This window comes from Neodiprion lecontei, chromosome 2 (genome assembly GCF_021901455.1).
Source record: "Neodiprion lecontei isolate iyNeoLeco1 chromosome 2, iyNeoLeco1.1, whole genome shotgun sequence".
Taxonomy (NCBI): Eukaryota; Metazoa; Arthropoda; class Insecta; order Hymenoptera; family Diprionidae; genus Neodiprion; species Neodiprion lecontei.
Window position 1 is genome coordinate 33,437,764 of NC_060261.1, and position 27,951 is coordinate 33,465,714.

Sequence of the window (27,951 nt, forward strand, 5' to 3'; positions counted from 1 at the left end):
ACCGGTTTCCAACGTTATCGCGGGCTTTTTATCGCTCATCTTCACCCTGCAGTGTGCGATTAAGGGAGGGAATTATGGGATAGGAAATAGGATTTTCATATGATAATCACCCACCTTTCATGTACGGTTAGGTCCTTTCTTTCCGTTATTTCGTTCTTTCATTTTATTCCTTCTTCAACGATACTTGAGTCGTTAATAGGAAAAAAAATATTACTAGAACACTATGAGCGTGGAGAAAAGGTAATTTCAGGAAATTAAAGACGTCTGCCCACAGTCTTGCAAAACGAATCCTCACTGCTTTTTTCTTCGTGTACAATTTTCTTCATTTCTCATGAAAATACATCCATGACGCTAAAAGAACATCGTTAACATTTTACGCCCTCGCATCTGCGTTGCACCCGTGAAATATAGACGCGGTTCAATTTCAAGCACTAACTTGTTAGAAACGACGAAAGCTTTGTGAAAACTTGATGATCCGCAAACTTCAACGTTTCACGTGTCTAACGATAAGCTATTAAGCTATACAATTCACCCCTCTTTTTTCCCGTCGACCATCTGCGTGTTTACGCGAAAATTTGTGGAAAGTATTCTCCGTACTTCTAAAGGACACACACTCAGCGGACATCTGTCGTTGTCGATGATTCCGTCGGTTAATTTCTGTAAATACAGTGCTCGATTCGTATGTTCGAAAGCTCAGGAACACCCTATTTTTATTACCAGACATGATCACGCGACAAACATGCGCGGGGAATGAAATTGATACGCTGAATTTCAAGTTATGGGATGATCTTTTTTAACCACAATTCGAGAATAAAGTTACAGGAAAATCGGAGATCGAGACGGGAGGTAGCGAGGAAGAGGCAGCGATAAAGAGGTTCCGTATCTCACAATGAGCTGTATAATAATTAGGCGAGGAGGGAGGCGTTATAATTAAATTAACATATCCGTCAAATATATATAATATATATGTATATGTATATGTATATATATATTTATACATACACATATATATATACATATAAGTTCCACAGGAATCCACGGTTATAATTAAATTATCGCACGTTTTCAATGATAAAAGAAGCAGAGGAGGCGGGGGTGAAAAAAAAGAGCAACAGATGAGAAAAGAAAAATGACAAAGATAAAAGGGAAGAAGAAGACAACCGGGTTTAACGGTAATACCAATTAAGAATAATTAGACTGTAAGAATTGATTGCCCTTTTATCACTGAATCGTTGATGCCCAACCATGAGTCAAAATCTGCATATACCCACCTGAATTATTTCCGAGCAAGAGGAAGAAGCGATGTTAAGATAAAGGCATAGGAAAAATAAAAAAAAAGAGCATCGTAAGTTCGAATTTGAAAAATATAACTGGGAATTCTTTCATCCGTGCGACGCGATCCACCTTGTATAATTACTATACCTGCTACGCGACGAAGTAGAAAAAGGAGAAGGAAGAAAAATAAGAAGAATAAGAAGAAGAAGATGAAGAAGGAAGAACTCGAAAAGGAGGTTTCAGGTGCGCAAAAGAATCAAGGGACACACGGGAAAAAAGGTGAAATTCAAGTCGTGAGAACGGTGGTTTACAGCCTGTGGGAAAAAAAGAGCGAAGCCTTGAGAGAGATGAGGAGGAGGTTCGAAATAGGCGACTAGAACGAGGGAGAAAGAAGGACGGGGCGTCGTCTGTCCGGTTTTTTGTACATTTATTCGACAGTTCTCGGTTCATTTAGGTGTGACGACGTTCATTTGCCCGAGTTTGAATCTCCTCGTACCGGAAAAGGATATTTCACTGGCTGCTGCGTTCGATTGACAGTAATTTGCTACCGCATCGCTGAACACGATCACCACTGCGTACCACCGACCGCATGGTTTACGCTAAAATACACACACTTATATAAACTATTATATATAATATATAATAAAATCAATCTAACAGTTTCATTGGGTCGAATCTACCGGTTTTGTAGCACAAACGGTACTCGAGGTATTTACACAAATACGATCGCAAATCCTCGACACACGTTTGTTACCTGCAACTATATTTACTCTAATCATTTTTTTTTTTTTTTTTTTTACTATAAAACAAATAATTATTGATTGATTATCGAAACGAAATGTGCACATCAAAAACGGTACATATATTCATGTATTTTTAGAATAAAATTTTATGCAATTCAATCAAAAACCTATTTTTTTTTTTCTCTCAAAATCTGTTTTAACTATCCATCTAAGAAAAATAATATTTATCTCATTCTAATCACGATAAACAAAATCGTAATTTTAAGACATACGTGCGTTGAAAAATTAACAGACACGGTAAAAGCGAATTGTTGAATAGTGTTCAGGCTAAAAATGAACAAGAAAGAAACAGAACACGTCTCCAGCCACTGTGTGAATTGTGCGTCAAGTTGCGTAAGCGAGAAATAACAATGAAAACGAAAAAAAATGGATAAGGAGTGGAAAAACCGGCTAACTAACCATCGACCTTGCAGCATCAAGCGAAGCTGTTGAAGGAACTTTTCATCATCAACGTGTGTGCAGTCGATTACGAGAGCGGTGTCGGGTGTGTTGTTAACACAGTGGGGGAAAAGACGCTAATAAGTATACAGTCGATGTGTTAGAGGTGCGCGGCGGTGTGACTGCAATTTTTATTTATTTTTTTATGCTTCTTTACTGTCACACAATTTCGTCTTTATGACTTGCTTTCACATTTTTTACACGATTCGTGCAGTGGTAATTAATACATGAACGATACAATTGTAAAAAGAGAAAAGAAATAGTTAAGAGGGGAAAAAGTATTACAGAAACTTTCGAAGAAAATCCCTATCAAGTTGTACGCTGCGTTTATAACGTCGACGTTTGTACCCGATAAAAACATTCTTCACTGCAGCGTTGTGATTTCTTTGAAACACATTGTTCTTTAATATGAAAGTATTGGTTTTTAAGCAAATATTTAACACCAGCGGCTTTCAAATTATAAAAATTATTACTTTAAAGGTAATAATAGCTCAATTATTTGGAAAATCAGATCGTCAGCTAGATCAACAACTGCAAACCGAATTAGTAGAAGATAAAAAATAAACAAATTACCAATTACACAGTAGCTAGAATCGAACGTAGGGATATCGAGATAATTTTTTCACTATTCCAGACACCATTCCTATTTTCATTCTTTTATTTCAGTTTCATTCATTTCTTCACTTTACGCTTTGAGTCAGCAACAAAAGTGTGCATTGAAATTTGGCGTATGTTTATCTACGATTCCTTAGAAAATTTGACAGAAAACTGTACGATATTGCACGCAATTAATTCCTTGTTCCAATGACCTAACATTGTTAACATTTCACGTTTTTAACAATTATTGCAGTACAGAAAACCTATGGTATGAATTTCGCTACCCCGAGAATCAAACCAACTCTTATAACGATAAAATAAAAGCTCCGCCATTATTCTGTAATATAGACGAAAAAAAGAAATATTAAAACATGAAAAATAAAAGTAAGATAAAGAGAAAAAAGATATATGCGGTTAAAACTTTTATCACTCGAGTGTATATACGCAGCTGAAAAATTTAAATATTTATCACTGAATAACTTTTACATATATATATATATATATATATACACATATATATATTGCAGTAATATACATATTATACACGTAATGTACGTCGGTATGTATACGTATACGAGGTAGGGTTAGCCGTGACTTATGAAGATAGAACGGTAGGTACGGTGTAAAAGAACAACGGTGTCGTTAATCCTTTTCAAAGTGCTTAAAATTTAATATAATAAACCAGCGGTGGCTGTCTCCTATATATTATATATACATATATGTATATGTATATATATACGCCTATATATAGGGTTATGTGACTTCGTTCAAGGATTAAACACTGCAGGAGGCGAGATGCCGTGGCACCGCCACAATTCCCCCGCAGCCAACAAGCTTTTCCTCTCGCCTCTCCGTTCCTTTTATTATTATCATCTCGTGCTGAATGGTATACGGATTCCGCGTGTGTCCCACAGCCGGCCCCACGGGCACGAAACGAGCATCGTTGAATAACAAGAAGAGGAGAAGGAATATAATAATGTGTTATGTCCCGGATGAAATAAAATTGAAAGAAAAGAAGAAAGAGAACGAGAAGAATTAAACATGTATTCGTCCCAAAATAATGGAAAATAAAAAAAAAAAAAAAAATTGACAACTGCGGAAAGACCAGATAATTTGGAATCCGGACCCCGAATCCCTAAATCCCAAAAACTACCTTCCGACATCCGCCTGTTATACAAACCGCAATGTTGCTGCTGCTACTTGCTACATCCGAGAATAAACCTTACACAACGATCATATGCATACATTTATATATATTTATGTGTGTGTGTGTGTGTGTGTGTGTGTGTGTGTGTGTGTGTGTGTGTGTGTGTGTGTGTTGTCATACGTGTTATTTTCAGTATTACGATTAATAATTTTCACACGTTTTATCAACGTTTCGATCAATCATCGGGGTATTCAATGCTTACGCAGTTAATCAACACCATCGTCATTCAACCATCTTTCTTTTTACGAGCATCGTTTTGATCAATTCAAATTTGAAATTGAATCTCGTTTCGAAGCGTCAGAAACAATTGTCTCCGATTGATGGATGTAGGTATGCTTCGTAAAAAAATGCGTACAAGTCATCCTGCATGTTTCCTAATCGGTAAAGAATGATTATTTTTTAACCGGATCTATGCGTAGCTGCATCGCGCAATCAGATATACGGGTATGTAGGCATGTATGTAATATATATATGTATGGACTGTTACATACGTGGATAAATTCATTTCCGCGTTGTTAATTCGCACTAATATAGGTATAGGTTATATTACCACAGGTTGCGTGCCATTATAGTTACGAAACTCTGAATCATTTGCTTTGTGTCAGATTGCTGCACCAGCAGCAGCATCAGAATGTTTCCTGGATGAGCGAGCAGGTTTGTTTAAAATACATTTCTGGTCTTGAGAACGCGCAGTATGTAATAAATCTTCCGTCCGCAACTTGTGAAAACAAATAATTCCTTCGTTGAAAAATGAAAAGGGAGAAACAAGAAAGATAGGTAGAGGGAGGGAGGGAGGGAGGGAGGGAGAGAGACAAGGTGCAAGAGAAAAAAAGGGACAAAAAATGAACAAACAATGTAAAAGTTTTTCTCATTAGAGAACTCGAATCGAAGAGAACAAAAACACAAATTCAATTAAATGAAAAAAATAAATAAATAAATAAAAAGACTAAAGTTTACCGGTATTCCAAACATCTCTTCTACGCGTTAAAATTTTTTTCTCCAACCAATTTAACACTAGAACCGATATCATTGAAGTATTATTGAATTATATGAAATACGAATACGGGCAGCATTACGAAGGTACAAGGAGTCGTGGTTTCGTTGAATGGAGAATCGCATTCAACTCCTCGAAAGAAGCATCAGTCGTTTCTGTGTGTAACTACTAAGTATGTATACGGTATATGTAGCGTGGATGCTGCGTGGCGCCAAGCTGTTGCTCTTGGAGGCTCGCAGCGTGGCAAGCAAGGTAGTCGGAGAGCGCACGATCACTCATATAATAATAACTGGGTCACAGAGAGAGGAATGATGTATTATTGGTGACCATTTTACCGGCGCTCTGCAGCCTCAATGTCTGCATGGGCATGGGTACATACAAATATAACGTACCTCGTGTAACCGTACTAACGGAATTGTTGTTGTTGTTGTTGTTACGTCACCGACTTTGTACTGTGCAGAGCAACAAGAATGAATCGATTTTCTCCCTGTCATATAAATTAAATATAATAATATTATCATCAACAATAGAAACAACAACAACGACGACAATAATAATAATAATAAGACGATTCCATATTTTCAAATTTCTTCAGGTTATGGAAAAGTCCGAATTTCATTTTTACCTTCGTCAATCAACACCATTTAATTTCATCGTCTGTTATAGATAATCGAAAGAAACGAAAGAAAGTAAAACAAAAACGAGACTCGACATTTACGAGGATACATTTTGCCACATTAAATCCCATGCCCATTCCAGATTAATTGGCGGAGAATTTGGATGTTTGCTTCGGAGAATGCGTCTTTTTTACGCAATTTTTTTTTCTCTGTCCTAAGAAACAGGAGAAAACTAAACTTTGCAACGCGACGATTTCTGTAAACGACGTGCAAGCTGAGCTTATACGTCTTATCGTGGCTGTATATTCTATAAATAGTGCTAATATACGCTCATATATCTTACAGAACTGTGACACATGAGATACGACGACGACGACGACGACACGCGTGATGCGGGTGACTGATCGAACCCATAAACGCGGTAAATATACGGACAATATATCCGCCTTGGCGAGAATGATTGAAATAATTGATTCAAACTTCATGCGAGTGATATTATAAAGACGGAAGAGAAAATGAAGAAAAAAATAAATAAATAAAATACATCACGTACAATTATAACCTTATCACGAGTATTAACTATAATTACGAAGGTAGTAGAACGCGGGCGTTGTATGGCGGGAGTTACGGGTAATTTATAAGTTGCAGGCTATGAGGCTGGTGATTACAGGTACGACACGTTATATCCGTATACGCACGCGAATGCAAGTCTGCGTAATTGTTAACGTACGTATGGGTAAAGGGCGTAAAGTTTATCTGCCCGCCTCGCCAAGTTTCTCAAGAGAAAACAAATTGAGTCAATTGACATGGCGAAAGAGACAGAGAGAGAGAGAGAGAGAGAGAGAAAAATGGAGGGGGAGGAGGAGGAGAAGGAGAGTTAAGAAGCCTGAAAGGAAAACTTTGTCTCGTCGTAATACGCGCGAACGTATACTTCATCATACACACGTGTGTGTGCGTCTGTGCGTAGATAGACGTGACCGTACACGTGTTATACGTATACCTAATCATACACGTATAGAGTGGGGGGTGACACGTTGATGAAATTGTTGAAAGCATCCCCCTGTAGAGGGAGAGCCACGACTGTGTTGTTTAAAGCCTCAAACTTTTGTGTTTGAACAACATGCCTACAAGGAAAGTCTTTGCTGCGGACTTGATTTATCGCCGTCGACTCCGCTGCTGCGGGCTTTCGGAATACGGAGATCTATTAATTATTCAATAAGTCTTAAATAATATAAAAGATATGCAAAGTGTTTCGGCGAAGGGTTGTAGAGGGAGGGGGGGGGGGGGGGGGGGGGGTTGGAGAAGAGAAAATTGCCGCGTAAAATATATCACGTTGATATTTCTGCGTCTTGTTTCGCACCCCATCCATATTATACCATTTCAAAGCAGCCGAAAAACATAGGAAAGTGAGGGAATAAAGGGTTGGATTTCTCGAAAAGCGAAAATACAAACCAACCCATTCTTGAGAGATAGATACTGCGAATATTACAGCTATGGCGAGGCGTAATGAGGGGTGAGGAAGAAAAAAATTCCAAATCTTTTAATTATTATTGCAGAAAAGAAGTAGAAAAAAAATGTATCGTATCTAGGGTTTGTTCCCTATACTTTCATTTATCATGCAGGGAGACATTTTTTTTTTTTCGCGACAATCTTCGATTCGTTTCGTCAATATACACGCACAGCTTCCGAAGAAACATGTTGAGAAAGAAAAGGACACAAAAGTTCAGTGAACTTTACTTATAATATATTGATTCATTGATGTCTGTACATACAATGTAATTGTAAATGCCAAACGTTTTGATAACGATTTCTATTCGACTGGCGTTACAGGATTCGCCTGACGCGTTATTTTCATAGTAAAGTGAGTCCAACGAAAAAAAAAAATGTTCTAACGGGTAAACTGACATTTAAATTTTTGTACTCAACTACGCAGAATCGAGTACAGCTGTGATATTTGCGTATCGTCTGCATATGCTCTCAAAAATGGCAAAACACGTAAGGTAACTCGCACAGAGTTTCTAAAGTTAGAGTCATGACACAATATTCGCAGGAATAAAAAAAGGGTGGTGTATATACGCGATTATTTTCATAAAGTAGCGTATAGATTCCATAAGCGGTTGGCATTATAGGACGAATCATGCATATCGGCATGGTACGTTCACACACATCGAGGCAAATCCATAAATATACATACGCTATGAGTAAAAAAGAGAGAAGCATTGTAAATTGGTCACGTGTACGCCCGCTTCAAATATGTAGGCACCACCACTTTGTACATCCACATAAGTGCATTTATATAGGTAAGAGCATGCAATCGTGGCGTGACTCGCGTGTGCCATTTTCCAGACGAACGGACGAAGATTTGAAGGAGCGAGGGAGGGAGCTTAGAAAGGTTGGATCGCGGTTTTGGACTTAAGTTAGCTGCAGCCGAGAGTAACGCAAGGCGACCAGAGTGATTAGGCACACGCGAAAAGTCGGTTAGAATTGGGATGGGAAGAAAGCGAGAGCGCGAGAGGAGAGAGAGAGAGAGAGAGAGAGAGAGAGTCATAGAGAGGCGCGCAGTAGAGATTTGAATCGAATTATAGGATTTTTCCGTTCTAATTGTAAGTAAGATAAGTGTACCAGTTATTGACACGTTTCGACCAAATTATTGACCCTTTTATTTTCCAAAATTAAAAATTGACGGCCGAGATTGTGAATTTCTCGACGACTAAAGCCGATTGCTAGAGGTTGAGACACTACCAACTTATTTTTTGATAATTTTAGAACTAAGAATCTAACAGATACAACCAAAAAGGGTCAGGTATCCGATACACTCACCTTACGACGATTGCGCTGTTCTGGACAGTATTCAAATCTTGAGACCATTTCAACCTGATTCGTGACGACAAAATCCACGCAAGATCAGCCAGTTTCAATAAAAATTATTCTTTACATTTTTTCGACCTAAGTACGATGTTTGCGCTGTTCCGGACAACAGCTTATGAGTCTTGGCACCCGAAAAGTGGTCAATCCAGACCGCCAAGGCCTCACAGAGAGAACATTGAACACCGTCGAATTCATCAATTACTAATTATGACGTTATTTATTCAACGGACACGCACGATCGGTCTTTGCGCGCCTGCCAACCGACTGAAATTAGTTGTGATGTGCTTCTATGGCTGGGTCTCTGTACGGGCGAACAACTCATGGTCGCTGTCAAACACAGACGAGCATCTCTGTTCGAATAGAGATATAATTCACCAACCATGTTTTTTTCTAGAAATAATTGCCATTGCTCGAGTTAAAGATATTCATTAAAATCTCAGCATAAAAGTAAAAAAAAAAAAAAATTATAAAAAAATAACCTTCTGCACGAGTATTTCGCACGTCATTATAATTTTGCAGTGAATTCATAAGTTGTACGGAATTCAAATACTCGAACGACTACCGAAACGGTTCGCAGATATACACCTACGACATTTAATAAAAAAATTGAATTCCGTTTTTAAACTTAACAACGCACAGCGATCGCCTTGATTATTGCATAATTAAATAACAAGACTGTCAATGTTTGGCTCCTTATTTTTTTCCATTCCTCGACTCTCTTGACATACCACTTTTTTTCGCACGATTCATCATTACTCTTAGCACACTGCAAGAGCATATTGCGCAGCTGTTTGACACTCACACAGAGGGTGGTATTTAAACGAATGGAAATTAACTACACGAGATTAGTCAGTAAGTCAGTCGCTCAGTCAGTCGGAGTGCGTGCAAGCACGATGAACGAGATTCAGCCTGCGTTCAGAGGCAGGGGATAAAAGAGCGAGGGGGATCATCCTTGAGCAACAATCGAAACGAAATAAAAGCGGCGATACCGGTTTATTGCGTCACTGGTACGCTTCGTTGTTGTCAGGTTGGTAGCTATAGTATACCTACGTACCTATGCATATTACAGGTAGATACTCGTTGTCGAACCGGCAAAGTAATAATGCACAAAGCCAATTGCATTATTTTTCGATTTTCACGACACTTGCATCACGTTCCGTAATCTGGCTTCGTCGGTTGATCGATCGGACCAATTTTCTGCAAGGTTTTTGTCTTCCGGTCAGACCGGCAAATTGTTCGGCAAACTCGGAAGTGTTACTTCGGTTATCATTTTACATCGAGTCGAGTTATGGTTGTTAGATCAACGACGAATAACCAGAAATATACGAACGGATATTCGAATTCAAAATTGAGAAAAAGAGCAAAATTGAGTGGCGACGTTTTATTGTTCAATGCATAGTGAAGGTCAAGGATTAGAAATACAAGAACTTAATACGTGCTTAAATCTCCGAACGATGTTCATAATTTTCTCACAGAAAGCACAAAAGCTGCAGGTGAGCGAACGTCAGCTTGCCGATAAAAAAAAAAACTTATATCGCGAACCGTAATATAATAAACGCTGACATCAATGGCGAATATCGCCAAGCTTGGAACGCTGATACGGCGAAGGTATAAAACGACTCAGATTTTTCTTCGATGGTCATTGATCGTAGATCATAGATTACAATGGCAACAAATTTCCTTTCTTTAAGCGTTCCTTTCGTAGCTGCATGGATATAATCGCAGAAGCTGCGATGACTGGAGCGATACGAAGATTCCGATGATCCGCCTCACTTCGTTGACTGTCGCAGATTAATTCGATTTGTATCGTTAAGCGTTTCTTCTGGTTATCCGTTTCGGTCGAAAGAGCCAGTAAGCAGCGGCAAAAATATGACACCAAAGGAATTCCGCAGCTCGTCGTGACGTTGGAGTTGGTAACGTTTATTTGTATGCTTTGTTTTTCAACTGATTGATACAATCGCCTTGAAGTTAGTAACGTTATTGTAAACTATGCATATTGAAGAAAACCATGATTTCGCGAATTTTTCAACTGTGTGAAATTCGGTAAATCGTATAATAAATCAACACATACTCATGTTTTAAGAATTGAGCTTTTTCAGTTACTCTAAAATTGGGAAGATTTTATTTATTTTTGTCTAATCTTTCGTTACGATAACCTTACGAATTTCAACCTCGTTTGATATAACGATGTGGGTATAAGAAACGTCGTTTGCGGCGTATGAAAATTTAAAAGCGAATACGTATCGTCTATATCCTTTATACTTTAAGAACAAGACGAATTAGGAAGATCTAGACAGAAAGAATTTCGTTCCCGTGTTTTCTTCGGAATCAAGAGGAACAGACCAAAGCGTTGATCACGTTGCAAGTATTAAGAAAAAATAGCAACGATGACGCAACCCTGTAATCGCTGGAGAAATTTTTACATCGTAATATATTATTCCACAAAATCGAGGACTGTGAAATCACTGTGGGGGAGAACAGGATCAAAGAAAAAGTAAGACGCGGAAGTATTCTTTCAAGATAATATTTACTTTTCTTCCAACGTTGAATAAGTGCAATTTTATACGTATTACATACCATGCGTATTGTTTCTTTCGCAAAAGTTTTACGTAAACCTGTTACGGACTTTGATCTTCCCGAAGAAGGGAATCTCGGTAGCAATTAACTCACGAATTACTCAGACGTGTACCTTCCGCGAATAACGACGCAATGACGGGTTACGAGAATTGAAAATAAGATAGGAGAAAAGCCTTCCTTCCGCTCAAAGCGTTTCATCCTAGTTCACGCATTCGTTGACGCCTTCCACTTCCGGTCACGACTGCTAAACTCGTCTGATAATTCGTACAGAGTTCGAGTAGTCCGAGGCACTTGTAGGTACGCCGTGTGGATTGAATTATTTATAGTTTGCACGAGGCTCAACAGTTTTTTTCCTCCTCGCAAAATTGGCGCAAGGAAGTTTCGGTCACATACCTACTTTAAATCAGAACCGGAAGTATGTGCGTGAACGTGTACCGTATTCTTTCTTCGACGAAACTGCCGGAGATTGACGCAATCTCTGCGGAATAAAATTATACATATATTTGGGTCGGTATAGAAGAGCGCTGCACGCACCTAAGATTAATTAAACCTTGCGTAATTCGACGTGAGAATATTGCTTCGGCAAAGAAAGAGTTTACGTCATGTGCGGAGTTAAAAAAGAACTATACACGGCTTACGCAACTTGCGCATCGCGAATGTAGCAATCGTTGAGCAACGCAACGAAGAGTTCAAGAACACTGGGTCAAATTAAAGAGATTAATGATAAATCAGTGATTAAACGACGGACGCGTAGTCGGCAACTTATAAACACGCCGCTACAACATTCCGGGTAATTATTGCAATGGAATTTTTTCATACTAGTTATAAGACGTATTTTTATTGCCAAGATAAGAAGGTACAGCTGCAAGTTTTGCAATTAACAGTTTTTTTCTCTCTCTATATCTCTCCTTCTTTCTTTCGCAACATAAATCTGGTTAATTTATACGACTTCAATCAATATAACGTGATATTTAAAATATTCTATGAGTGGATTGAAAAATAACGACATCGTACGATAATGAGCATATTTTTCATTCTCGAAATGATGTAATATCGATGACCTTGAGAGCAAGTAAAAAGAAGAGAAATCTAACTTGACGAAACTTGGCTACTTAATTCTGGTCATTTTATCGACGATCTTAAGGAGGCTTGAAACGAGTAGCTGGAACTGAAAAGAAAACGCTTACATCCGATTAGTTCCGCGTTGTTGCGTTTGCAGAGACGAGTGGATAGGTATGCAGTTGTATTGTCGCTCTTTACATTATTTGCATAACAGACGGTATGAGAATTTTTCACTTATATATAAATGCACGGTTTGATTGTAATAATTATTGTTCATTCCCTCCTTCTTCAACAGCCGGAATGCGACGAACACTCCGTCAGCATATCCAGGTGTAAAGTAATAATAAGGAAGTAAAAGTTCAAAAAAAAAAATAAGTAACAAATAAACCGTGAACTCGGAACTCTCGACTCACCGTTGATATTCCGGGTCGCGAAATATCGCAGCAGCCTCGTTTTAAGCCCAGGGTATCCTCAGGGGCGTCACTATCACCTGTCCGAGTCATGTTCACCCCGAAAACGAAACGAAACGAAAGAAAAGATATGAAAAAAAAGTAAATAAAGAAAGGAGAAAAGGATTCTTCGACTCGTCCGTCGACCTCCTTTATTGTCAAACTAACTCTTTCACTTTATAACCATTTATAAATTCTCTCCCAATAAGAACCGAACCTTTCCCCCCCCCTCCCCCACATCAACGATAAAGAAACAGAATTAAAAAAAAAAAAAAAAGAAAGAAGAAAAACGAAAAGATTAAATTAAGAATCAAACGACCGACGATAACAGCACAGTTGTGAAAAAAAAACCACGAGTATAATACACACAGTTGTCACATCGAAATTTTATCCAGATGTTTTCTTCTATTTTTTCGGTGACGGTGTAACACCGCCAAAATCCTCCGCGATTAACCGGTTTCATTAACAATCACCGCATTTTGGTCAAGATTTTTCTCGTGATCACCGACGCGCGGATGACTAAAAATCACCGCGATGCTATTCAACAACGTCGAGACGAAGAGTGAGCAGGGGAATTTGGTAACGGTGCCACATATCGCTTCGTTATCGCTCCCTTCTTCTTCTTCTTCTTTAACCGGCTTATCGTCGTCTCCTCGACTTCTTAATCTCGCTCGCGAGAATTCCTCCGCCTTTCGTGGTTCGGGGAAGCAACACGCCTCCCACTGTCACACTTTACGCTACGCGATTTTACTCAAATCCTATCGTAAACGCGCGACCTCCTCTCCCTGACGCGCCTCGGTGTCGACTAACTGTCCCTCGACGTCGCGACGCCCGTCTCTCCTCCCCCACCACTCGGGACGCGGCTCGGTGGCGCCGCCGGCGGATCGGCTCCGCACTAAACGTCCATCCCCCCGACTAGCCGCCGTCAAAAGTACCGCCTTCCCCCTCCCGCCGATCCGCGCTGCGACGCCCTTTGGCACCCCCGTCGCAATCCGTCCGACGCACTTAAGCCGTCTGCTTTAGGGTTGTACTGTCGGGGGTGGGGGTGGGGATGAAGAAATATTCGAAAGTAAAACGATCCCGATGTGGAATTGTCAAAGACGCGAGAATCTGTTTCCCCGGATTATTTTAAACGAGTTTCGTCGCACGATTAATCGACCGTTGGAAGAAAAATTAATATTGAAACGTGGGTAGATAAACGAGTCAAGTGTTATAAGTCAGTTGGATTTTTGCCTGTGCGGGGCCGTGAAATCATCGAATACTTACTCTTGTGGCAGACTAATTTTTTCATCGCGTCGATAATGCTCGGTAGATATTTTTTTCAATATTAAAAATCGTTTCATCGACGTCTAACCGTCGATTATTGTTAGGTGCCGAGTGATTGAACACGACGAATAAGTATTTTGGCATAAGAGTAAACGTTGAATGATGCAACATGCGTAGGTATAATAATATCCTGGCCCACAGATACCCTCGGATTACAAAAATTCAACCGACTTATCTTCACATCTTTAGCTCTATCCGTTTTTCAAGTTTCATCTGTTCTTAACCGTCAATTCATTTTGCTGTAGAACATTTTCTCCCTTAAACCGTAGAAAGTCAAAGTAAGTATGGGAAATTGGTAATGTACAAGAAACTCTCTGACTGCGGAGAAAAACTAGTAAAAAATGTAGAAAGCGTCGGAATATGGAAAGTCAGAATCTATACAAAATCGTCGGAACGAATAAAAATGCATCGCCAGCAACATTCTATGAAATTAAAGATTTTGGCGATTTTAAGATACTCGATATTGTGACCCTTCGATTTTTCGATCTCTCCACAGTTTCTTTTCCCCCACCTGTTGATAATTTTTATCTTCTTGATGGGTTCCACGGATTTGGCGACACCTATTCGAATTTTTCTTGTTCGTTTATCAATTTTCTGTGTGTAAAGTTTATCGACTTTTTCTCATACCTACTGATCTCTAAATCAGATTGAGGGAAAACTTTACAGACAACCGATTTATAATTGCACCAGAAATATTGAATTGCGGCTTTCTGATTAGTTTAGTATCGTAAAATCAACGTGTAAGTAGGTATTTTATTTCCTCCATTTAACTTTTTCAGTAATTCACGAATAGTTGAGAGTTATCGAATTTGAATTTTCGTATAATCAATGAAGGTAAGTGAGAAATAACTGTGACAGCTCAGCTCAAATCTAATGAATGTTCTCCTATATTCTCCGTACTCGAATATCTCGAGTTATTTTTTATTCTCCTCTGACGATCAGTCCTCTCCCATGAATGCTTGAGCTCAATTATGAGCACCATCGCAATGCAATCGCGGTAAATAACGAATATACGCATGAATTCACGCGTACAAAGCCGAAAGTATACACGCACCTGCGTCAATCCGGTTTCTTTTCACCTTTGATTCGTATTACCGGGGGTTCTTGGTTTCCGGCTCGAATTTAGGCTCGTAGGTACTCATGTCTGTAATAAATGCAGCACTACACGCCTAAAGAGAAGGAAAATGAATAAAAAAAAAATCAAACGAAGGAAACAAAAAAAAAAAAAAAATTGACAGAGAACGAGGATCTTGCGGGTGAAACACGTTTGAAACTGTACTTTACCAGACTTTGCTTGACCGACGTTACTTCCATCGTACAACAGATAGCGTGTACGTATGACCGAGATGTAAAAAGGTACAAAGGCACGAGAAAACAGCCCCCCTTCGTCTAAATCTATGAATACACTTATCGGATGGACGTGTTTCTTTGAAATAAGAAAAATACGGCCTGCAACAAAGCTCCTCGAAGATCGTGCTTTATAACGAGATGAGATCCGGCGATATCTTCTATTTAATATCGCGTATGATCGTTGCCGGTTCCATGCCAGGGCATCCACGCATGCATGTTCCGTGCACCGCGGTAGAATTTTTCTCTTTCCCACGATAAAAGCGGGGACCCCCTTTCCCCGCGTCTAACTATCCTAATCCACGTGGCTGCAGGTACACCTATTATTCCTGTACTTGGACAGATTTATTTACATCTCTAATACCCCGAGAGCACCGTTGCAGGTAAACACGTGACAGAACGGAACGAGCAGCAAGGATAATGCAGCTCCGAAGCATTCGCATGCACGTAAAACCACCGTCGTACCTTGAATTTTAATACAACTTCGCCTTAGTATGCTAAGACGCGCTTAAACGGGGCTCTCTAAGGCCCTTGCGGATAACGAATTCCCCTCGAATCCTTCCGAGGGTAAACCTTTGACCCGAAGATACGGATTTGTCGAAAAATTATTCGAGTAAAGGTGCATCGCACGGACTGCTTATCGCGTTTCGGTTCAATTCGTATTACCCGTAACAATTTTCATTATTACGTTATAATATCTCTGAATTTTTAATCGTATTGTATAAATCAATCTTCGACCAAACTTGACTGCTTTGACTTTGAAAATTATGCAACGATCTTGTATGAAAGACGTAACAGATATTGCGATAACGACGACGATTGATCGAGAGGGTCAAACTGACCGCGAGGACCGGAGATGTTTTTAATCTCGCGATACACGTGGCGGCTGATGGCTCTATTCGTCGAAAAGTATTTAGCTCAATTTATCGTTCATATTTTTACTTCGTGCTCGAGGACAGAGTCCTGAGGAAATTAAAGGGCACCGAGGTATGGCTCGAGATAGATGGATCAAAGGGTTTCAGTTATCAAGTTTCCTCTTTACGGTGCGGCTCTGAGACACTATCGTTCAGGTAGCTATATTGGCCAGCGGCGATAACGCCGGATGAGAGAAGACGAAGAAGAAGAAGAAGAAGGGAGTTTAAGAGAGCCGAGGCTGGTTAGTTAACGTTCGTGACGTCATTACACGCCCACATATAGCTGTTTAACACACCGACCTAAAGTGTGGGTACCAACCCACCCACATCTATATAACCGATCGTCATTGTTACGCCGCGTTCATAATGAAATTTGCGGATCACTTTACGAGCTGACCGCGGATAGATTAGCCGTCCGGCTTTATGTCCATCTCCCTTTTCCTCTTTCTCTCTCGGCTTTCACGCAATCAAATGCCTGCAGTGATACCCGGTTTTAAGTATTTATACGTAAGCGTAATCCTCGTGTTATTTCACTGCGGTTTGACCGTCTGATTACTAAACTACATCTTGTTCGAGAATTCGATTGAACGAAAACGGTAACTCTCAAATTCATATTTTCAAAATCGATTAATTTTTCGCTCGTTGTTTTCAGGATCTACGAGTGAAATTTAAAAAATATTATTTTGAGAAATACGAGATTCGTTCGTGACCGAAAAGGAAGTGATATGAATGGGATTTTTTTTCTGGTATAGGTTAAAAGCTTCTTTCGTCCTACTTTTTGGCACCGTACCGTTGGCACAATATATATATATATTATATGTATATATATATATGTATATATGGGTGGGCACCCATCAATCATAAATTTTTTGGGAGACGATTCCTCCCCGACTGTTTGATTCCTCATTCGTCACTCGATCCAAAACCGTGAAATGGGACACAATTCGACGGAAGCCGGTAAATAAGGCCTACCGTGTATAATATTTCCTCGAGTTGATCGTTCGTTCATTGAAACAGGATGTCTAGGTGCAGCCTGCAATAATGAAAAGGCGAGAACAGACTCAAACCGCAATAAAACGTCGGAGGTTCACCACAGAAAAAAAATTTTCGCAAAAAAATTTTCGCAAAAAAATTTTCGCGTGATACATTTCCGTACGATTTTTTAAAGATAAAACGAACATCCTGGAATTTTGAGGAGTTCGAAGAATAATAACATTTTTTCAACCGAGTTTCCCTCAAAGTAAAAAGTATATATATATATATATATATAGTTAGCGTTCTACCTGGCCGGGAAAAATCTGCATGTTCGTACCTGCGGCGTGTTATGTAAGGCATAATCGCAGGTACGTTTACCTGAAGCAGGTACGAAGGAAGCTTTACGACGAGGGAGTTGAGAGGACAATGCGCAAGGCGACGGCATCGTCACGTCTTTGGTTCTTCTAATGCATTTCAAAATCCAATCGCGGTTGGAGCTGTAAAGTCATGTATTTCTCGACCTCAAGGTGAAAACCCTCACGTATATTGCTACGGGGGCACGGAATTTTTTTTTTTTTTTTGTCAAATAGAACAACGAAGCTGAGAAAAAGGTTTCGAAAGCTCGAGCGAGTTGCCAAACGTGGACGGAAATATCTTAAACTGCATGGTGTATTTTGTATTTGAATTAGTTTAATTGACGTAATTACCGAAGGTCTGCCATCAGATTTCTATTTATCTTTCAGTCGCCTCAACTTTGTGGGTTTCTTTCGACTAATATATTCACTGAGACTTGATGTTTCGCGTATTTTTTGTTGGTTATTTAAAAAAATTTTATTCATTTTTTTACTCGCCTCTCTTTTATCCCAGATCTCTGGGTAGAATTTCTCCGATTTTCAGCAAAGAAAAACTTTCGCCGACTCTCATATCTCGGCGGAGAATCAGTGTCTAAAAGGGAGGAACGGTGAATGAGGAAAAATCCTGCAGCCTAGTTTCTGGACCAAAGATCTAACTCGGATAAATGCCGACTAAATTAGAGTTTCTTAATTGCCAAAAAGAAGTCAGGTAGGGCTGAAGGCTGGATGAAGAAGAGAAAAAAGAATAGAGAAAAAGGACCGCGCGAGGCAGGTGCAAGAAGAAAATAGAGGGTTGCTGCAACGGTCACGCGTAGTTTAAATTTTCTGGTAGAAACCTGCTGCAACGGACCGAAAAACGTGGTGAAATTATATTTAATATTGTAATAAAGACTACTAGCGTATGAAACTTGGGCAAAAAATATTCTTAAACTTCTATCTTCTACGTAAAATAAAAAAGTAATAACAGGTAAAATTGAAAATTTTTGTTCACTACCTGCAATTCTCAGGTATAAAGCCGCGCGAAAATCGTGTGATTTACGGTCCCTATGGAATTATTTTCGTAGGACTGTTGAAGGGCGTTGCCTGTTTTGCTTAAGAATTGAAAAACCTAAGCACATATTAGCTTTTCGACGCATTATTTGGAGGCTTAAGATAACTTTTGACTCGATGTCTCCGTTTCGCGTTACTCAGGTACGACTGGCACAAAAGGTCGTTGTAAAAGTTTAACTTTTCCTTTCCTTTGGTTACCGAGCGTAACACCGGTCTGAAAGCTACTGTGTCCGTTTGGCTTTTCCAGTAGGCCGTGAGGCAAATATTTTTCTAAGATTTCGTGATGGATTCTACAAGGGACAAGCAGGACTGATTTTGGAGTTTGAGAGGAGGGTTTAAAAAATTATTTTCCATCGTCATTCTTTCTCCGTCGGACTATACCGGCGATTAAAATTAAAGAGAATCGATCGATTATGGCGAGAGTTTAACGATTCAAGACGGATATATTCCCAATCGATGATCATTCATTCGGCGAAGCGATTCTCCGGCTTTTTTCCATTTCACCCTTTCGCGTGATGTATGGGGAAGAAAGTTGCGTTTGTATACAGGCATAAGTGTGCCCAGCTGATGCGAATTCGATTCTTATTCAATACGAATAACGTTTCCCCCAGTTCAGAAGCATCGGTCAAACCGTTTCGCCATCGAAACTTCGACGACACCTGGTGCGGGCCTGCCTGGTGTCTGGGCTTTTCTTTCCCTCTCGCGTGTGCGTTTGTACGTGCAAGAAGACTAACACGAGGAGCGAACAGAGGCGATATCAAAGTCGTTTGTAAAGCAAAAGAAAAACCGAAAAGTCAACCCACCGTGTCGTCAGGGGTCGTGCAGGCGACGGATACAGGCACACATTGCAGGTACGCGGGGCGCCAGAATACTTTTTAAACACAATGCGCGTACAGGCATTGACGCTCGTTGGTCGACGAGGATTTCTTACCGATTCTCGGCATTCTACAATCCTCCACAATTTTGGTTATTTTGGGCAAGATCCGAACGCGAAGAGGCCTGACAAAGACCCTGCAGGGCTCAGCTTTTGAACACGCTCCGCACTCGGATGGACGCAGGTCAGAGTCCCCCTGCAGGGCGTGAGGTGAGAGAACCTGGCTGCACCTGGACTTGCGTTTTATACCTGCGCTGCACCGCCGGAAATTTCGCCCTGCAGCTAACAGAATTAAGCTCGATGTATCCGTGTACGGCTGGAAATATTCCTCGATGTTTCGACAAAAAGCGGATGAATTGTTACTTGTTTGTTTGTTTGTTTTTTTTTTTTTTTTTTCTATCGACGTGCTTTTCACAATTGCTGCCTGTAATCCTTGGGGTAATTTTTACAAGATAAACGGAGAAGCCGAGGTATCGAGTTTACGGGTTCTCTCAAGTCGCGATTGTTCACCAGACCCACAAATATGCGTTTATCGTATCGATTATACGGTGCGTTAATACAAGTGATTTGGTATTCATGAGTTTACTGTACGCATTCTTTCCCTTAACCCCCGTTCTTCTCGACTGAAGAATATAAACGGTTTAGTAATCGTGACTAAGCGGAGCTCGATGAATCGTGTTTGTTATTCTGTGATAACCGCCTTGGCGCTACGTGCGTTAAATTTTTATATCACACACCGTACGCTGCAGGAATGTATACTTGATGTAAGTAAATGTGCGCTTACCTCTGCGTGTGTTTTAACAGAATCGCGACAATTACAAGTTTCTTACAAATTCGCGCACGGAACCTCGATACTCTCGTAGCTACAAAAAGAAACGATTGCGACCCCGTTGAAAACCACCAGAGCGATGTAAGTGAGAAAGAATGAAAAAAAAAAAAAAAACCAATAGATGTGGACTGAAAATAAGATTGAAAATTTTTCTACCGGCAGACCGGATATTTTTCGGAAAGAAAAATTACGTACGTTTCTTCTGTTGTTTCTTTCTTCGCAGAGATGTTTAATCGCAAAGCTTGATATATACGATTGGAATAAAGAGAGGGGGTGAATCGGGGTTGATCGGTGATCGGGGGCGCCCTGCATTAACGCAACGTCGTGCGGCGTCCCGGCGACGGGAACGACGTTATTCAAATTTGTCTAGCTGTGACAGAAGCACTTTATCACGGACCGTTTTAACCTCCTCGTTGCCGCTGCCCCACTGAGCGGGACTGGTTATGCTCCGTCTTCTCAACCCCTTCTTCACTCCGCGTTCACGGGTGGTACGATTATACGCTATTTATGTTGCCTTTTTATCCTTTGATCCTAGATACGGGACTCCCGTGTCCCGCCTCGGATCTCCGCCTCATAGATCCCCTCGTCGAATCGACCTGCATATACGAGTATGCGTGTGCGTTGTTGAAGCGGAGACGTGCGTTCGTTACAGCGCAGCGTCACCTAGCCGTGTCGTGCACTAGCGTAAAGATGCTCGATTTCGCCAAATTGCAGGGTTAATATAAAATTCAGTAAACGTTGCGTCGCCGCGACCGAGAGACTTACTTACGATTCTGTTTTCCACTCGAGATGAAAATATTTAACGATAAGTGATACTTGTGAAAAAGTTCATCACCACAATTTCAACGAAATCCGAAATATTCTGTTTCAATTGTGGAATCGGATCTGTACGATAAGTTAAAAAATCATTTCGTAGAGATTGGAAACTTGTTTGAACAATTTTATTTTAAATCCGTCTACGAAACCATTTCGTTAAAAAAAAAAAAAAAAACAGAAGGAATTTGCTCTGATACTTATATTCCACAGTTTTTGAGATTCTTTTAAAGGGAGATTTTTCCTAATACCTATTTCTTTTTTTTTTTTCATCTTATATTCCGGATCCTCGTATTCTGCTCCTGCGGCAGGATATTCAAGGCAGGCTTCATCTGATCTCGAAAATTACGGTGTACACAGCTGTATGTATATGTATAGCTGTTATCCTTCTAATTTGAATGCAGGCGGCGTTTCCTTTCTTGGGAACAACCGAGATTCTGGTTTTTGATACATCTTCCTGTTGGATCGTTATCAAATACCGACCGTACCTGCCTGTCCCATCCTATCCAGTTCGCCCCGACACTAGCGAGCGATTTAATTTCTCAATACCAGCAAGCAAAAACCTCAGACACACCGCAGACTCGTACCTGCGTTCTGGGATAGGACTCGTTCCAGTTTTTTTTTTTTTTTTTCTCTCCAAATTTTTAAACCTTGTTCAAAGTCTGACGTACTTTTCCGGAATATTACTTACGGCTTCAAATTTCCTTATTTTTCCACATATCAAATCAATTCACCAATAAACAAATTCAACTGCGAGTTATTGTTATCCTATTAAATTGAATTTTATGTTGGTTGAATTTTTTTTTTTTTTACACAGCATAAAATCTGACGCACAGTATTCAACGGGTTACAGGGCTTGTTTTTCACTATTTCGTCTGTTCGAACTTCGTTCCTCCGATTAAACAACCGAGAATTTTTTGCACTTGCACTTCTTCCAAATCCCATTCGACGTACGCATGAAGGAAGCGCGGTTAATTCACGAGAAATCCAATCGAGATTGAAATCCTGTGTAAAGCTGTACGCAGCAAGAAAGAAGGTGAATAAAGAGTCCCGCGTGCCGTTTCCTTTTCGAGATCGGAGGGTGGAAGATGGAAGGAGGAGGCTGCTGCAGGCGGGAGAATAGTTCTCAGGAAAGTTAACAATGGCTGAACAATTTGCGGGCATTCAAAACGCCGCGTCCCTTTTGTCGTCTCGAAGTACAAGGGATATATGTATTTATGTATATATATATATATATATATATATATATATAAGTATATACATATACAAGCAAGTAAATATACTGCAGCAAAAAAAAAAAAAGCGCACAAGAAAAAAAGGGAACGAAATCAGTGCTCGCTTACAACCTGCGGACTCCAGTCGAAGTTTGTCCCCTTGCATAATTTAAAAATTAGACTGCAGGAATAATACCGCCATTGCAAAAATTCGTCGGCGACGTAGAGTTATTCGAGAATGACGGTTCTTTTTTCAATCACCATAATAGCAGAGGGTGGAATTCGCGCTGCATCTTCGACCCTCGATGGATTCGTAAAGCTGCCGTGCCTCAAGCCCCGAGTTTTCCGCAAAGAGACACGCCTCCCATTAAAGGAAACGCCAGAATGCGGCAGATGCGTCTGCGGCGTTAAATCGTTTCAAACTACTCTGCAGGGCATGCGTATTATAGGTGGAAGCAATGCGTTTCTCCACGCATCACTAGTTTCTAGTTTTTCCGAAACTTCTATCCCCATCGCTCATTTTTCTTCTTCTTCTTCTTCTTCTTCTATCTTTCCCTCTTTATTCTTCGTCTTACATACATCCGTGACAGTTTTCGAAGGCGTACGTCAGTCGGGCACGAGGGATTCCATATCCGTGAAAGTCTTTAGAATGTATTTACCTTTTTTCGTTTTATTTTCGTCTTTTTCTTATTTAAACCCGCCCCTGTAACGACGACGCGAGGATATCGATTTTTTTCATCTAAAATCGCTATAAATCACCTGGCCAAAACGCGGCTGTGCTCCGTTATAATGGGCTGAAGGCGAATGATTCTTCGCGGTGGATAAACAATTTTTAACAATACCGCGAGAAGGAGTCCCGGCGTCACCAGAGGGCGCTAAAATCTGTGGAGGATAAGCGAGGGCGAGAAAGAGGGATAGAGATACAGAGAGAGAGAGAGAGAGAGAGAGAGGAACCGGCAACCGAGGATGCGCTGCAAGATTACGTCGGAGTGTTTACGACTAACCTAATTCTAATAAGATTCTCGTCAAGAGACAAGAGGGATTAATTAAGGATCTCTCGAAATGCCGGCGGCCCCGGGAGGCTCCCTTCCTCCCTTGATATGGCATAAAAGCCGCGAGCTATGGATTACCGGCATGTCCTCCGGAAGCGACGAATTGCCCAACGCTACAGAATCCTGACCGAGGCAACCGATACGGGCTGTGTGACGAAACGCCGAGATTCGAGAATCAGATTGAAAGCAAACTAAAAAATAAAAATGTACGCTCCTTAATTGTTTTCATTTCTCTATTTTTTTTTTTCACCACAATAGCGCAAAATATACGTTCTACGTTGAGATCGAAAATGAGTTTCATAGCTGTAACTGGAAAATCTAGTGTGGCAATTTCATTCGGCTGTAAATTAATATCAAAAATATTTAATGCGGCAATACCAAGAAAATATTATGTGGACAATTATAATTTCGCTAAATATTAACTTGCACCACATTTTCTAGTAATTCTAACTACACTCAAACCGTTATTGCAACGACCCCGATTTTACTAGAACTAGTAACTACAACAGCTGAAAAGTTTCTCAGTACAGTGTTGACATTGTCTTGCTGCTATTTTCATTCCGGAGGATCAAGGCACGAGAATCAGCGACTCGGTGGAATGGGAATAGTAAATTTTTCTGTGATACATGCGGACGTATGTGGTAAAATGCAGTATACATGATTGTTTAGAAAAATATTGCGCATACAGACCGACTGTTCGTATATACAGGGTGCAGACGACCCATAAAATTGAACAAAAAGTTTACGACTTTTGCAACGGGAGCGACTTAACTGCCCCGCTTGTAAAGACCTGCATTCGAATGCGGGAGAAAACAGTCACTTCAATGTTTTTCCCTGTTCTGTGCTAGAGCTGGTATTCCCTACGAACGCTTTATGGTTTCTTTGTTTATTTGACGTTTTTTTCTTCTGTTTCACCGTATTTTATTTTGTAGTGTAAAAAATCGGCGTAAAACTTTCTGCTCTATCCGCGGCAATTACGTCTGTGTTGAGAAAATAAAAATCGGTGGACTCGTTTCGAAATTGAAACTCTCCGAAATTACTACTGCGGTAACACACGCAACTATTGATAATTGGAAAGAAACTTTTCACCTAATTCGCATTCGATTGCTGCAAGCTTTTACATATTGCTGATTTATCTGACAATATTGTGATAATCTGAAAGAAAATTAATCCAGCATATTTAGTTAGTGGAAGTTTTTTCTTGTAGAATTCTCATCGATGGTTTCCGGGTTGATTTTCAGTTCTCTCCTGTCCTTTCGGGTCCCGGCAGCGTGGCTAGAAACGAAACTCGACAGCAAAGGTTCGTAGACCGATCCGAATTAACGTTGAATGACATTACACGGGTTCAGGGGGTGAGAATGAATCAATCAAGAGACCCCTGGCAGAAAGGAGAACGGTTGCTCCGATGCAACTAGAATTAATGATTGCCTTTGTTGGCATGCCTGGCTGCATCGTTGGACCACGTCATTTGTATTCATAAACATCGGAGGCTCTAATGATCGCATCCGACATTCCCGTCTGTACGCGAGCATGTAGATAAGTAATATCAGACTCGGGCCTTAAAATTCCAACCTGAAAAATAACTCTCGATTAGTTTCTACTTGAGGGGCGAAACCTCTGCCCTCAATCAAACCGGCTCCCAAGATTTTCGACGGGTCATATTTCAGTTTCATCTTCTCGCGGCTCCGATCATGCGGCAAATGATTTGCTTTCACGTACAAACGGGAATTTTCAACTGCTAATTGGGCATTGGTTTTTTTTTTCTTTTTTTTTTGTCGATTCAACGAGTGTTGAAGCAGCAAAAAATTTTGGGGTGTATGAATAATTCAGCACGAATCGAATAATAATTATTGATTTGATTTACCGATCTGATAAGTCAAATTTTGCAAACAATTCGAATCTTCGTATAATTCACAATTTTTGAATAAATCGATCAGGGAACGATTCGACTTTGTCGAATCATTCGTTCAGAATCTCGAGGATATGATTTTTCCAGTATTTGTTTTTTCTCATTCGACTTGATTAATTCGCAGTTTCTTTTACCCCTGAAATTTGGCGATTGTTCGAATCTATTGATCTGTCAACATTAAATTCACTCATTTGTTGTAAGCATTTTTCATTCGTTTATATGCTTCCAAAATAGAATAAATAAAATATAGAATTTGAGATTTAAGCCGTGTAATTTGAACAATCCGATTCGTTTAAATTACTGAAATAATTGAAACTATCCACGAGCCACAGACATAATGCGGAAAATTCGTAAAGCTGTTCGAATTATTCGAGTTACTCGTATTGTCCGAAGTGTCCAATATTCGATACGATGCAATCACTATCCGTACACCCCTAGAAAAATTGTTAAATGTAATTTGGTAAAGCTTTTGTCACTTGTCGTCTGCGAATTCTGCTCGACGTGTCTGTATAAAGATATTAGGTAATATCTGTGCGTCCATGGTGTAGCAGGGCATTTTCGAGCCCCTGATGTGAGTTTAATGTCCACGATATCGTCTCGAAGAAGTTCACCGTGCTGGGATATCAACACATTAGGAGATAGGCTCGGGGGGCCGCCTCGTCGTGTTCTAGGCTGTTATTCACGGGGCGAAAGGGAGGCTGGGTTGAAATCTTTCGGATTCGGAAGCTAGGCTCCGCCTTTTTCGCCTCCGCGGCTTCGTCTTCGTCCGCTCTTATCTCGCTCGGTTAATTTGCAAAATCGGAGTCTCGTTTGGGGTGCACTGGCGATTCTTCCCCGCTTTCTATCCGCCCCGATCCGTAATACGTAAAGTGTAAACAGCCCCTCTTTCGCCTCGACGTCATTCTCCTTCTTCGTCATCTTCTCGCAGAGTTGTGTGAACAGTTAAAACGTTATTTCGTTCGTTCCCGGTTTATCAGTGACGCAGGGAAAGGGAGGGGGTGGCGGGGGGCAAACGACCCGACAATGATTCGACAAAATGGCCGTCATTTAACACTCCTTAAACAAGAGAGAAGGGAGAAGAATGAAAATCTCAGACGAGGCCGAAAACGTTGATAATACCTTCGAATCTCGAGTGAAATGAAGTAAGAATGTGTGCATAATAACGTGGATGAATTAGTGGGAAGAGAAATTAAAACGTAACGAAGGTTCGGTTTGGTAGATAGGCAACATTAGTTTGTAATAGTGCTTCCGTAAGCGACTGTCTTTTAGCGATTAATTAGCAAACATTTAAGTAAATTAGACTCATTAGGTCCCCGCTTTCCATTGGCAACCAGCAATCGGTCTTGCTTTCAACTTCCCACGGTCTCTGGCCAATTATCTTGCTAACGATAACGCCTGAATCCTTTCTTTAATTAATTTCCAAGGATTTCACCGACGCGCCACGACGCTACGAGAAAATTGCGCCTTGGATCTCGTTCTATACCACCTATTTTGACTTTCCTACTCTCCGTTCTAGGTCCGAGGTACGCTGCTAGGTACGTAGTTACTAGCTTTTTTACCTCAGCGAATGGAGGTAATTTCTTTCCCCATGAAAACTGTCTTTTTCTTTTTCCTTTCCTATTCTAGCTTCTTCTTCTTCTTCTTCTTCTTTTGCATACTTTGCTTTTTACTTGTAATAACGGTAATAAAATTCAATTACTACATTCGTTCTATTTTCTTTTCACAACTTCTACTGCCGAATTTCACACAATCAAATTATGCTCAAGCTATTTCATCGCATTTTGACTTATTTTCAAAAACAGCCATCATTTTTTTTTTTTTTCGTTGCCTAAGGGTGCATTTTTTCGGGGGAAAACCACGAATTTCAACAAACTTTGACATCTCCGAAAGCTGTTCGATTTATTCGAATAAAATATTCCGGCAATCAATGACGAGGTCCAAGGGACACAGGTTGTCAATTAGTTGGGGTAAAAAAGTTGACTGTAAAAATGTTTTCACCAAGCGTGCAAAGCGTGATTAAAGGGGACGACGGTGAAATTTGATAGTCTAGCAGATTTTCGCAGGGTATAAAATTCGTGTTAGGTACATGCCCGAGTATATATAGGTGTAGAGTGTTAAATATCCATACCTAGGTTATAAGTATGAAAATACAGCGGCGATAAGACTGTGCGATTAGGGGGGAAACATGGCTGCTCTTACATTTAACGCCCTCTCGTATAATTACCGCCGCGAAGCAGAAAGATAAAAGCAAGGAAAAGAATTCTTTAAAGAGACGGTTCAAGATGGCGTTTCCCTGTAGCGGTGAGAAAAATTCCTCGCCAATCATTTTCTCATAAAAAGCTTACACTTCACTCAATTATAACTTTATTCTAAGTATGACCGGGTGTTTAATCCTGTCCGTACGTAAA

General features: G+C 40.2%; 1 protein-coding gene across 3 annotated transcripts in view; it reads right to left on the minus strand.

Moving 5' to 3' along the window:
* Positions 1–27,951, minus strand: part of LOC107226445 (leucine-rich repeats and immunoglobulin-like domains protein 1) — a 296,998-nt gene that overhangs the window by 19,891 nt on the left and 249,156 nt on the right. Inside the window, exon 1 of one of the 3 annotated variants that reach the window (XM_046732865.1) lies at positions 12,852–13,157. The exons of the other annotated variants lie outside the window; for them this stretch is intronic. Coding sequence (XP_046588821.1) covers positions 12,852–12,941 — 90 coding nt within the window. The 5' untranslated portion in view covers positions 12,942–13,157. Of the gene's footprint in view, positions 1–12,851; positions 13,158–27,951 lie in introns of those variants that run through there. 3 annotated transcript variants of the gene reach the window in all.